At 43.2% G+C, this 14333-nt stretch overlaps 1 protein-coding gene across 2 annotated transcripts in view; it reads right to left on the bottom strand.

Moving 5' to 3' along the window:
• Window positions 1–14333, bottom strand: part of opcml (opioid binding protein/cell adhesion molecule-like) — a 154500-nt gene that overhangs the window by 83800 nt on the left and 56367 nt on the right. Inside the window, exon 2 of one of the 2 annotated variants that reach the window (XM_028983403.1) lies at window positions 12718–12793. In XM_028983403.1, coding sequence (XP_028839236.1) covers window positions 12718–12793 — 76 coding nt within the window. Of the gene's footprint in view, window positions 1–12717; window positions 13220–14333 lie in introns of those variants that run through there. The other variant, XM_028983402.1, reaches the window with a different exon arrangement.

Here is a 14333-nt window from a genome sequence, read left to right as displayed (position 1 = left end):
GATTTCCTGTTTTAAGGTGAATGACAAGAGTCAGGATGAAGACTGTTTTCTCTGCTATTGTTGTTTGCTCTTTCTGCATATTTTTCAATTAATCAAATCAGTCAGGATTGGCGTCAGTTGGAAACATCACCTGGGGCCAATCAGGACAGCTTTTTAAAAGCCTGTGGTTCTGCATTTTTCGTGAACTCTTTTCGTGAACTTGACCTGGCAACTGTTATGTGCATTTCAGTTTCAGTTCTCCCCTTTTCATTTCCCGTTTTCGGCCATCACGCCGTTTTCCTTTATTGTTATTAATAAATCCTTGTTCCATGAATGTCCCGTTTCTGCACTTCAGCTCGCCGACGTGACAGAATGCCGCCGCTCAAACCAAAAGTGCAGAGGAATAAAGCAGAGGAGAACCACGGCCAGCCATGGCGAGTGTGGGTGTCAGCGGGGAGCGCTGGAGGGACGCCCATGGGGTCAGATATCTGCAGCGAGACGCGCGGGGACCGGGATACGACCCCCGCGTACTGGTAGAGCGGTTTCTTTCCTGTTGAGGCGAGGGTCGAGCCATGGCGGGCGGTGCCACGTGATGACGTTGACCCCTGGAGAATCCGCGAAACCCCGAAGCGCCCACACTGGCACCAGGGACGCGCAGCGAGAGGGGCTGCATGTGTCCAGGAGGCACTAGCCAGGGGTGCCGTGAATGTTCAGCGGAGGGTCTGGGAGTGAGAGGGGCTGCATGTGTCCAGGAGGCACCAGGCAGGGGTGCTGTAAATGGTCGCTGGATGGTCCGGGAACAACTCCCTGCGTGGTGCAGGGAGAGAAGCTGGTCACACTGCCAGCAGGGACGTGATGTGAGAGGGGCTGCATGTGCCCAGAAGGCACCAGGCAGGGGTGCCATAAACGATTGCCGGAGGGTCCGGGACCACCGGAACGATGGTAACACCGCAAGACCAGCCTGAGGGACCGAGTCCGCCATGCGGGACCACGTCAGGGAGCCTACCTGAGGGTCCGGGACCACCTCCAGGCGTGAGGCAGGGAACGATGCAAGCTGCGTCAGAGGGGACGTGCGGAGACAGGGGAAGGGTCGGTCCTTATTTATGTGTGCAGGTTGGAGGGACCGATGCCACCATGCGGGACCACGTCTGGGAGCCAGCCAGAGGGTCCGGGTCTGCCAGTGGGAGGACACAGCAGGGCAGGAGCCCTGTGGTTGGCGCCGTCCGCCCCGCCCCGCCTCCTCTGCTGATGGTTCTGCTGGGGCTCTGAGGACGTAGCCCTTAGAGGGGGGGGCTCTGTCAGGATTGGCGTCAGATGGAAACATCACCTGGGGCAAATCAGGATAGCTTTTAAAAAGCCTGTGGTTCCACCCCTCTGGAGCGGCGGCATTTTCGTGAACTTGACCTGGCAACTGTTGTGCATCTTGAGTTCTGGCAATCGGCACACGCCTGCGGGCTAGTTTTAGTTCTCCCCTTTTTATTTCCCGTTTTCGGCCATCGCGCTTTGTTCCTTTATTGTTATTAATAAATCCTTGTTCCCAGAATGTCCCGTTTCTGCGCTTCCTTCCCCCGTCAGCTCACTGATGTGACAAAATCTAAATAGAACAGTCAACATTTGATTCTGAATGGCTAATATATATAACCCTGACAATGACAATTCCAGTTATGCCAATTGAGAAATTTCTTATAACAATGCTGAAAGACACATAAACCAACAGTTTGTTTCTTTTCATGTAAAAAAAAAAGGAAACTTTTACAATGAGCTCTTACCGCAGTCATGAGGATGACAAGAAGTATTCTGAGAGCATTTTTGAAATTGGCTGCTCTGTTTACAGCACAAACATGAAAAATGCATGTATTCAGGCTGAAAATTAACATTTGGAATTAATATGTGCTTCAAGGCGTTGCACTAGAAAAAATAAACATGCAGACGCTGACACATTTTGAGTAACAAACACTTCCTCAAGCAGTGCTGCATGCAGCTTCCCCTGTTTATTCCTGTTCCAAGTTTGTTGTTGAATATGAAAGATCTCCTGTCCATGCATCAGCCACGATCAGTGTTGACAAGAAGAAGGCTTTCAGTACAGGGATCTCTATTTACCTACACACCTTCTGATCAACAATACAGATCTTACCATTTTGATCCATATTCTCAGTTGACAGCAAGATTTCTGGCAATGCATTATGTAACTGTGATGAAAAACTTAATTCCTTATATAAGACTACACAACCTCACCCTATAGCAAGATGATATTTAGGTTCTTAAATGGGTATATGCCGCTAATCTCTCTGACTGAACATCCAGAAACATCTGAATAGGAATTACTCAACAATAAATCCAGCCAGAGATGTCAATCAAATGGTAACCGAAACAGGCAAAGACGACTGTTTGACCACTGAGAGCTGACTACTATCCTCAAAATGAGAATAGCTCATCCCACTCTCCCATACCCCATTCCCACTTACAGTGAAAACGTTGTGATTCTGTAATGGTGTTCAAGAGCAGAGTGGTCCGTTAATCTATCCCTGGCATCCTAGTAATGATAATGATAAAAAGTAATGTGAATGCAAAAAACAAGTTTAACTTCAATAAGATCAAGGCTGAGATGGGTTGGTTAAGTCATTAAACTGCAAGTGTTTGTGATCATCCCGAACTCATGACTGTTAAAACAGTTAGGCTAAAGATATTTAGAATAGCTGACAGGTACATTGTGTTGCTAATAATTCCAGTCACTTTTGGCAGGGAACATTAGCAGCTACACAGAAAGCTGTTCTGACACCTTTATAACAGCCAGTGTTTAGGTTTTCAGCTTCTGGACAAAACAGCTATTGTCTGGCAAATTTAAATGCCTGAATCACACAAATCAGGTTAATTGTTGCCCATTTACTCCAGAGGTAGATGAGAAGCATACAAGAAACTGAGTAGAGGTGAGCAAAGGACAGCTCCCACAGATTTATGGCAAAAGAAAAAATATATATATCTCCACAGAAGGTAGAAGAGAACCACGGAAAAGGACTTTTAGCCAAAACAAGTGATCAAACTGATCAAACTATTTTAATTTGGTTTTGAAGCTTTCCGTATTTAGAGAAATTAGGACGTCTGGTAAATAAATGAACACATATTGTAGAGACTGGTCCAAAAAACTGAAAAAATGAAACGTCTGTGTGGCTTCAGAGAATAAAAACACCTGGCCTGGCTTGCATTCCTGGCACATTTTGAAAGCCAGGGCTGTTCATGATAGTGCTGTTAAACAGTTACACTTGGAAAACAAAGCAGAAGTCAAAAAGAGATGTGAGTCTGTTAGCTGCATGGTGGATGGCGTACAATTCTTCCGAAACCCCACGTTCAATCAATCACATGATGAGGCAATTTCTAGACACAATCAGGGAATCTTTCGTGAACACAGAATACAGGTTTCTCAAAATAAGATAATTTAACAATACATTCAATGAAATCAGGGGGAAGCAACTATCGTCAACGCAAAAGCTAGAATGTTTTCAATTATGGTGAGCAAAGCTAGAAAAACTGGGCCATAAAGCCACTGGAAGCCACTTTAGCAATATTGTGCAGGCTCAGCAGCAGTCAGGAGTGAGCGCCTGTTAGAAAAGCTTTATGTAAATCATCTATCGTGTGCACAGCTAAAGTCATCAGCTAGACTTAGCACCATGTCACACCTGACAAGTCGTACCAGGCAACAGGGATTTATTTTGCCCAGTATACAGCCAGGTGAACGGGGAGCCTGGCTGTGTGATCTTATCAACCCTTGTGCTCACCTTTTTTCAATTCAATTCAAAAATCTTAATTATTTTTTTTTTTTATCCCAGAGGGGTCTATTAAAAGAGCACAGGGCACAATGACAATGTTTACAGTGTCCAAAAATGCCACACAAAATTGCAATCAGGTAGATGAGAACAGAATAAGTATGTAAAGGGGAGGAATTGTTAGTGGCCTCGAGGGGTAAAGAAAGGAATTAGTGACAAGTTCCAGTGAAAGGAGGCAGGGACGGCCTGTGTCCTGCATTCTGGACAGCAAAGGGAAGCCACTCAAACTCCAGAAACAGAGCACGGGAGGGGTCCTGCTCACTGACTAGCCTTATTGTGTTTGTGTGAATGTATCTCAGCATACCTTGTGTGCTCTGTTTTTGTTTCCCTTTGGTGCCCGTGTGCTGAATAACTTTTTGGTTTCATTTTGGTCACACCGTGTGATTATTGTGTTCCCTCTGCCACCATACCATGATGGACATGTTGCAGAGTCTATTCTCATTTTTTCAATATTCCTGTTGTAAGGAATCAGTTCAGAAATACTGAAAACAACAAAGTTCACACAAACATAGATATAGACAAGATGTCCCATTCTTGTACAGGGGTCACCGACCCTGGTCCTCAGGGCAGCAGCACTTCACAACTTCCAACACATCTGATTTAACTCAAGAACTGGGTGGTAATCTCATGTGCAGGGTAAGTGACCCCTGATTCTACAAATTTGCTGTTACATTAATGCTGTTACACACAGCAAATATCAAGCAAATATTTCAAAGTGATCAATGACACAAAAGATCCAATTTAAAAACTATTCTTTATAGGCAAAGTAACTCCTGGTGACAAATTCAACTTGCAAAACAGCCTAATTGCCTGTGGCACTTGAAAATAAAGTGAATTTAATATAAATGGCACACAGAAACCCAGCTCTTGACATAAATTGAGCATCAATTTTGAAGATGACTTAAGTATATTGTAAGGCTCAAAAGAAGCTAGATTGTTGTTCTCTGAAAGGGTGCAGCAGCAGATCATTATTAATGGTGTTTGGTAGGAAGAGCTAAGCAGTCAAGGGCCCAGAGAAGACAATAAAAAATGCAGGCTCTTTCAGTCAGGAAGAGAAGATGGCGGGATTGCTTTGCAGCGCATAGTGTACTGGATATTAAAATTTAATGACTCTATCTCTGTGATTTACGACAACACAAAATCCTGAAACCTGACCTGTGTAAGATGGATGTCTCAGCAACTCTTACGTAAATGGCCGACACACGGTTTGGTTCGATGACTGGGGCTGTCTTGAGGCCTCAGAATTCATGGCGCTTTCACCATGTTATAATAACTATAATGAATTGGGAGAATAATGAGCGCACGGAGCAGATGTACCTCTTGGATTACAGCAGCGACCGTGCATAATACATTAGGTGTCCCTGACCTTACTTGCTGCAGTTTAAATCACAACACGTCTGTTGGCTCTCAAGTAACATAACCCTCCAAAACCTCAAGCGTGGATCCCATTCTCCTTGACTGAGATCATTTATATTTGACATCTATGGTGCATTCAGAAAGCTGATTAAACATTTAAAGAGTACCCTCTTTATTTCTGGATGAATGACCTCTGGCTGATGCTACCTGTACAAGATCCAAGTTTCAACTCTTTGAGCAGATGTGCCATATGGCCGCTAGACAGCTATCGCTTCTAAGTTCACTGTTGCCACACTGATTAATATGTTTTTCTGTAATTAAGTGTAAAATTGAGCATTTAAATGTTATACCCAAAAGATTTTTGAGGCATTTATTATTGTTTGGTGCGTGGTGACCATGGGCCTCTGTTTCATGGGGGAAAATGTGCCATCCCCGTAGGGAATCAGGGCTCCACCCCGTCTGTTCTGCTTGCCTCGCTGTAAGTTCCCTGGAAGGCGGGAGCCGTGGATTCCAGGTGTTCCCAAATAAACGATCCATGGAGGGAATTATGTTGAGGAAGAAGCGAACAGCGAGGGGTGCACTGCGAACCACCAACGTAGACATGAGCGAGAGAGGAATAAAGGTCAAGAGGCAATGGAATGGAGCAGAGTTGAGTTCTGCTATGTTCTGCACATCAGCTCACTCTTCTTGCCAGTTCGGGCTCCCTGCTGCTTTGAGCAGATAATATACATTCTCCTCACATGGGTTTTACCCATGTGTTCTTGTGTTAATTTATCAGTATGTTCTGTTGTTAAGTACATCTCTTATTAAATGTATTAGTTACACCTATCTCAGTGCAGTCTCCCCGTTTATGTCACATCCACCCTGAGCCAGGTGGCTGTAGCAATATTGCTCAAAGTAACCAAGATTCCTAACAACTTGAACGTTTCCTAACCAGCTTCACAAGGTAGCCACATGGGATTCATTTATGAAAGTCTCAAAGGAGTTCCCACATATGCTGAGCACTTGTTGGCTGCTTATACTCCACTGTCTGGTCCGACTCATCCCCCATGGGGTTTAAGTAGAGGGGGTATTTCTGAACATCTGATACAGAATTTTATTACTCTATCACTTTGTCCAATAGATTCTACACAGCCTCGACCAAATGAATCAGTGACGCCGTTACACTAAAAAAAATTATTTGTTGAGTTAACTTTTCAATTATGTAGAATAATTCAAATGTGTGGAAATAGGTGTCATAATTGAATTAAGTTAACCCAACAAATCATTTTTGAGTGTACCATAAGAGTGTCCAAAATGTAAACATGATGATCAAATGATCAAAGAAGCTTAATAATTCAATGTTGTGTACAAAGTCCACTGAAACAATGCAATCTCATGTTTTTCTTCAATAACGCAGCTGGACCATGTGCATTTTTCATTGATGAGCTTTTTTCTCTTCTTTCGCAAGGACACAGTGAACTAAGCAAATACTGTGTATCAACAGTGTAGAAAAAAGCTTTATTGTATTTCGGAAACAGGAAAAATGGCCTCCTAAGCCTCTTCTTCAGCATTCGGCATAAAATAAAAAGTGTGTGCCTAAGCAGCCTCTTTCTTTGCGACCTAGTACACGGTACCTGCTGCTAATGTGCTTTAGAGCTGAGCCAAGGTGCAGTGTGCTGTCACCACAGCAATCTGTTTCATTTTACAGAAGTGTGTGTCTGTTGAATCCTGCGCATAAATGCGAGCGTGCTGTGTGTTGGATGACTCAGTTACAATTATGTAAGCAATCACCTCTACCTGCACACAATACCCCAGTCCCTCCAACAATCCCTGCAACCAGACAAACAGCAGCGAATCATATCATGCGCCGTCTTAGTTTCTATCACGTCGTCGCTGCCTGACTTGCAGGGACCACATCCCTTCAATCTGAACTTTCTGCTTAATGATTCAAGCTCTCTGAATTGGTATACATATAGTTTATTCTGGGATTTCACAAAAAAGAGAACAAAAATAAACATATTTTAGCAATGTCAAAATACCATTAACGAATTATGGGGGTGATGGGAAAGCACCATTGAAGGTTTGATGGCACTCTATTACAGTAAAAGAGGCACTCAAACACTACAAAAATAGTTAAAAATTAGTCATAAAAACAAAACTACAACACAGTGGTTTACGCATATTTATAGGGCTGGCCTCGGTGAGTTGCGAGTGGCCAAATGTTCAAATTTAATGGAAGTCAATTGCAATTAACATGCAAGTGAAAGAGTAAAAAGTTGAAAAGGTAAGTGAACAAAGGAGGAGCCGGCAAACAGGGGGATAAATGTGTTTTTGTAATCTGCATGCATTAAAATTATTTCTTGTGAGAGAAAACAGGGCTGCAAAGTGAAATTCTGAGTGGCAAATCGTTCCCTGGCAATTTAACAATAAAGACGTTTTGTGGTTCAGAGTCTGTAGACGACGTTGTTTTTCCTTTTGTTTCTTATTTTTCCCAATGGACCAACTGACAAGAGTTCACAGAGATATCATTAATGTGGTGTGCACCACTGTTAAACTATCAGGGCACTGGGAACCAAGCGCCTTTTACAGCAATGCTTCATAAGTGTCCCACAAAGCGATCAGCATGTCTTCTTTTTTGGTTCCCTAACACGACGTTGCATCTCTTACTGCGGATGCATGCTGTGATATGGGAAGAGCGATGATGTTGATGGATGATCCAGTCGCAGTAGCCGCTGAAATAAATTTGCTGGCAACACATCTGAATCGCAAGCATGGAATTGTTCCAAAGTTGTTTTCGTAAATGTGTGTTCACCAGTCAGTCTTCGATGCCTGTCAGGTCTGTAGGATATTAGTGGAGGTTTTATTACTAAGCAGAGCGCCGCGGTGGTGCTTTTGGAAGTTGTTCAACACAGTTTTTGTTTACAGGAAAGACACAAAATGTCAGCATCACTGTAACCGTCGCTCAGTCTTTAGGGCGGGTTTGTTAATAGGTCAGAGCACCTTTTCTCTAAAAGGGTGCAACTCAGATAACATCACTGTCAATTATGGGTTGAGGTCACTAACAGCGGCTGAAAGAGTTTTCTTGAACCAACTTGTACCACAGGTATGCTTTATTCTTTACAACCATCACAGACTTCCTGCAATCTGAATGAATAGAGAGTTGAAAAATAGAGAATTAAAATCTTTTTAAATGCTGCCTAGCTCTGCCATATATATTCCCCTCCAAATGTATTTGAACAGAAAGGCCAATTAACTTGTTGAATAATTGTGATTATATATGGTGTTTAACATACCTAGCAGTAAATACTTTGATCTCATTAAAATGTGTCTTTAAAGCACAGGAATAACTAATTAATAGTATGAAGTATTATGGAAATCCCAAATAACCGTCAATATATTTGTAGCATGTATGGGATATCATCTATTGAATGATTCAAAAATTCCCTCATAAGTTATGGATGAAGATTCTATTTTACTTCTCATACTAATAGCTTACCTGGTAGAAATTATGGAATAAGAGAAGAAGCTGAATGGAGCGTTATGTTAGAAAGTATAAGGTCCTCATATGGAGTATGAGGAAATCTTATCTTATCTGGCTTTATAAAATGGCTTGACCAGGTTGGCTGAGCCAAACCGCCGCAGCAAAATCGTTGATACCCAGTAGCCACAGATCAATTGAATTTTCACATTATTTCATTAAGAGGCTTTCTTTAATGTTGCTAGGGTACTATTGTCTGCTTACTAACTCATAACAGTTTGTACCGATTGTCACTGTTAATAAAATTTTATTAGTTTCAGTGTTCCACTATCAGCTTTAAAATGTTTTTTTTTTTTAGAAAACATTAGGCCCACAAAGCATACAGCAATCAAAACGTAATAATTTGGGAAATGTTCATGGTATTTAGGCATGAACAGATAGCATGTGTGTTTAATAAGATATAGCTGCATTGTGGACGGTTAAGTTTAGACTCAATTTAGACTCCCTGTACATCAGGTAGCTCCCCTGCTGACAAGCCAACTTTTAATGGTGGAAGAGATGGTAGACCGTAATTGAAATGTGACATTGCTGTGAAATAGTTGGTCTCAGAAACTTGTTTTTCTTCATTATACAATTTCCTCATTTCAAAACACTGCAGCACCATCCTTATCAGCTGGTTGAACTGCAATGTCTCCTCTTTAATCCAAATATTAAAGCGCAGACCATTTCCCCCTTATTAATTAAATTTCCTTTCTCGGCGATTTTATAAATAAATCAAGCGCTTGAATGCTCTTCTACTTCTACTTCTCCTACTGCTGGTCACTGGGCTGCTTAATAAAGGATGCCGGTGTTGGAAGAAAAGTCTGGTGTAATCTAACATGGTTCAGAGTGCAATGCAGAAGACCGCACAGCACAGATTTTGAAACTATAACACAGTTATAACAAACTTTGCTGCCACTTGATATATATTGCCAATAGATGGTGTTTCTATTATAGATCTGAGATGCCAGCTGAGATCTCCAGACAAAACTGCACAATCATTTTGTTTCATTAACAGATTAAGAATCTCTTACCGAGTGGGTAACACACTCGCCTATGAACCAGAAGACCCAGGTACAAATCCCACTTACTACCATTCTGTCCCTGAGCAAGACACTTAACCCTAACTTACTCCAGGGGGGGACTGTCCCTGGAACTACTGATTGTAAGTGGCTCTGGATAAGGGCGTCTGATGAATGCTGTAAATGTACTAAAGGTTCTGCTTCCCCTGGCAACCAGACACATCCAAGCTTCTAATATAAAATTATGCAGTATTTGCAACTCCTCTTGTCTGATCTCTACAATCTATGTATCTAATATGTCTTGTCTTCTTTCTTTCTGTCTGGATTGGAACTTGCAGATAGGCGGATTGTCGCTATGAATGCTGATTACTACCAAATTAATTACAGCATAATCACAAAATGATATTAAACTGACATATACAATAGGGTTCATCTGCTGAAATGTCCCATTTGTAATTGTTGCTGTACATTTCTGTCTGGAGATTTTAACACCTCTCAGTAGTGAAAGTAGTAAACTTTTTTTATGTAAATGTGTACACACAGGTACACACATCTCAGGTTTTTGCCCATTATAACATCATGTTGTGAGTTATTCTTTTTGCAATAGGGGTACAATAAGTAATCATGATTATATTTTTTCCCCAAATAAATAAAAATGCATAAATCAATTTTTCCACAGTAATACTTTTTTTCAGTGGGGCTGAAATGTCCATGTAGTTTATATTTGGTTGCTTAACATTGAACTATGTTAATTAGGTACACCATCACATTCACAGATATTTTCCAATTGATGCCATTGTGGTGCTTGTCCATTAAATTCTGCATAAAATGTTGGCATCATCTTGTTAGATAACTTACTGCTAATGAAAGAAGCACTAAAATAAATACATAAATGCATACATTTTTATTAACTACTTATTATTCCCTCTTTATTATTCAGTAAGTAAATATTATTATTGCAATGAAGCAGAATAAATACATTATTTAGGGTTTAATAACGTATTAAGTGCTATTAAAACATTTGTGAAGATGAAGAATAAGATGTAAAATAAAGACCTTTACCTTTGCTCTCATATTCACATTTGAGATTAAAATAAGAAACAAAATGTTTCTTTTGATAGTTGGTAATACATACATTTGCTTTCTAACAGTTGAAAAGAATGGAAACTTTTTTTTTTATTTTCCCGGCTTGTCAGTAAACAATGGTGCATCTGTATCTGTGTTCTCATCATTCCTGACCTTTTTCTTTAATTCAACTCTGATATTTTTATTTTTCTTATTTAACATCTTTCAATTAAGACCGGGGGAACAGGAAAAAGCAGACAGAACAAGAGAAATTGGGCAAAAAGTCAACATATAGAGGAATGAGAGGGGAGAGGGGAGAGGGGAGAGGAGGAGTGGCCTATTACCACTGTTGCCTCATTCAATTACATCATTGCTTGAAGGTCAAAGGTCACTACTACCCACTAGACAGGAAAGGAGACGACACATGTGACCATGTCACTACCACCATGTAAAATCTGTCATGGATCGACGTGTCTGTATTAATTTGTCCACAGTGCATGCTGTTGTCGGTGCCAGAAGGGTCACACAGAGCCAATCACGACACCAGGGCCCAACCAAGTACTGTCAAAGCCAAAAACGCAAGTACTGTCACCAAAAACGCATCTACTGGTGTGCATGCCACTGCATTAAAAAAAAAAAAACTTTCACCAACTTTAAAAAAAGTAGGGCACGGATCTACAGCCTGTTAGAACTGTGCAGCCACCTAATTCCCAGCAGCCTCCAGTAGTTGCTCCAATCCATGTCAGGACACGGCATTATCATATTAGCCTCCGCGATCTGGGGCACATGCCAGCAGATACTGTGGCGTTTGGTCTGTCAGCGTCTGAAACAATGCGCTGGCCTGGTGTTTTTTTTTGGAAAAGCAGATGGAACAGAAATCTAATTCCGCTAAGTGTGTGAAGAGCATAACATCCGTCCGCTGGGAGCGAGCATGTTTGCGCCGCAGTGATGTATGTCCGCCCCTGGCTGCTTCTCATGTGCGCTCGCTTGTTTATCACCATCCATCAGCATGACTGTCACACGCCGAATGTCGTGTGCGGATGTCGCGCAGGTTCAAAAAAAAAAAAAAAAAAAAGAGGTGGGGTGAAATATCTCAGCTCCCCTCGCCATCTGGCGGATAAATGTGACCCTTGCCCTTCACAAAAAAATATATATAAAAAAATTAAAAAAATATATATATACCAATCAGCGCAACCCATAAACGCCCTACCCGGCCTCTGTGGCCAAGGAAGGCCGCAAAGCCCCGGAGCGTCGCCACTCATTGGCTGTAAAGGGAACGCTCCTGGACGCACGGCCACGGCCACGGCGGCACCCCACGGCCACGGCGGCACCTCACACACAGACCCCCTCTCTGTGCGCTGCGAAAACGTACTGCGTCGCGTGTGGCGCCGCGGTGACGGCAGAATCGACTTGAGGATGCAACAAGGATCTTCTTCTTATTTCTCCGGCGTGGAGGGAACAAGTAAGCGTTTCATCGTGAGCGGTGCGCCCTCTGCGCGCGCGCGTGCGTGCGTGCGTGCGTGCGCGCGTGTGTGTGTGTGTATGTGTGTGAGTGAGAGAGAAAGAGGGAGGGCGCATCTAGAAGCCATATAAATGCGAATGGTGCGAGCAGCGATGCCCATGTGTGCTTTTTGTAGACTGCCGGCTGCGAGACTCGTGAACCGCGGACACGCGTGAACGTCGCTGGGGAACATTCGTGCATTTTAATGACCCGCCACATACACACACACACACACACACCAAAACAAGAGCAATTCCAGCGTCCAGCCCGCACCCGCTAACCTTAAAACCGCGAAGCGTGACGCGGAAGAGAATTAAAGTTCGCCGTGCATTATAAAGTATAAAGTGCTCTGGACGTAAATGGCGGCGTTGCAACGAGCGGGGGGGGTCTGGACAGGGGCTGCTGGAAGGTGAAACGACGTGACGGTCTTCGTTATAATTATATAGCTTTTTTTTTTTTTTCTTTTTTACTTACTTTAAGAGGGCGTTGTCCCCTTGTCTGACGGTGATATTGTCCTTTAAAAAAGAATCCCCGCTCCGAGCTGGCACTCCTGCAGGTACAAGAAACAGCAGTCTCAGCGCGAGCACAACCAGGCATTTCCAAGGCACCACAAAATTACTACAGACGCCCATGGTCGGTCCCTTAAAGAAACTTCCACGGCGGGGTTGGGAAAAAAAAAAGCGTCGAGGGTGACGGCGGTTATGGGTGCGTGTTATTCCGCTTCGGCTCCGGCGAGCGTCGTGCGTCGGTCGCGGCTTTTACTTCTTTCTGAAGGCGGAACGGGCGGAGGACCGAACGAAAGTGGCCGGGAACTGTGGAAAAAGTAACTCCGAGTCCCGGTCGGAACGGGCGGGCGTCGGAGGACGGGCGGCGGGAGGACGGGAGCGCTCCTGAGGAAGGCGGCGGAGCTCCTTCGCCCTATAAACGCCCGTGATCTGTGTGCGGCATTGAGCGCGCGCAGATGCGTCGCTGTTTACTGGCGCGCGCGGGCGGGCGGCGCGCGCGCGCGCGCGCTTTAAGGTAACCGCGCGCGCGAATAACATTATAAATAATAATAACCCCGAAATTTCACTTTTAGGGGTGGGGGGGGGGTGTACATGTATCATTTATTATAAGGCACCCCCGCTTTATTCATAAAAGCTTCATAATAAATTAATAAAATACGACTTTTTTTTTTTTTCCACCGAACAAACTTCACAGATGGCGACGCTTCCCCTCAGATAATATACAGTTGTACGAGTAGTCCTATACTGCCTTTTCATAATTCACACCTAGATGATGTATTGGGACGGGGGTGGGGCGTCAATAAATTATTTAAACATGTCTGCGAGAGACTGCATTCGTAAGAAAAAGTGCATGTTTCACATATTTCGTTTTTTTTTTTTCTTATGAAGTGGAACGTTAATACCTCACTCTCGCTCTGATCTCTCTACCCCTCGGGTTTTAATAGGCTACTGCCCATCATTTCCTGCAGATCTGGGTCTTAAACTCATCTCAGGCAGCAAAGGCAAATCCTATACATGTCTATACCACCTTGTACTACACCCAGGCCCTTAAAACCTCCCATAACAATTCCCTTGTTTCAACACTTTGCCCCCACACATATTCTGCTAACTAGGAGAGGTGCTATATTGAGTCCACTCTGTAGGACAGTATATTAGGGTCCGGCATTACATTACGCCCTTATCCAGAGCGACATACAATAAGTAGTTACAGGGACAGTCCCCCCCTGGAGCAACATAGGGTTAAGTGTCTTGCTCAGGGACACAATGGTAGTAAGTGGGATTTGAACCTGGGTCTTCTGGTTCATAGGTGAGTGTGTTACCCACTAGGCTACTACCACCCTGCACAATATGATATTGTTGTATTGATGTTCCTCTGAGAATAACAGTAACACTAGCCAAGTTTCAGAACCATGGACAATGTTAATGTCGTTGCAGGACAAGCAGCTACACGTCAATAGCAGATCGTCCCAAAAGCTCAGACAAGTGCTGTCCAAAATTCTGATGTCGCAGTTTAAAAACACAGTGAGCCTTTTCATTTGCCATATTTAGCATCTACACGTGCCACTTCGTGAAATGTCTCTCTTT

The sequence above is a fragment of the Denticeps clupeoides genome, chromosome 6 (assembly GCF_900700375.1).
Source record: "Denticeps clupeoides chromosome 6, fDenClu1.1, whole genome shotgun sequence".
Taxonomy (NCBI): Eukaryota; Metazoa; Chordata; class Actinopteri; order Clupeiformes; family Denticipitidae; genus Denticeps; species Denticeps clupeoides.
This window is presented reverse-complemented; position numbering and strand designations above follow the sequence as displayed.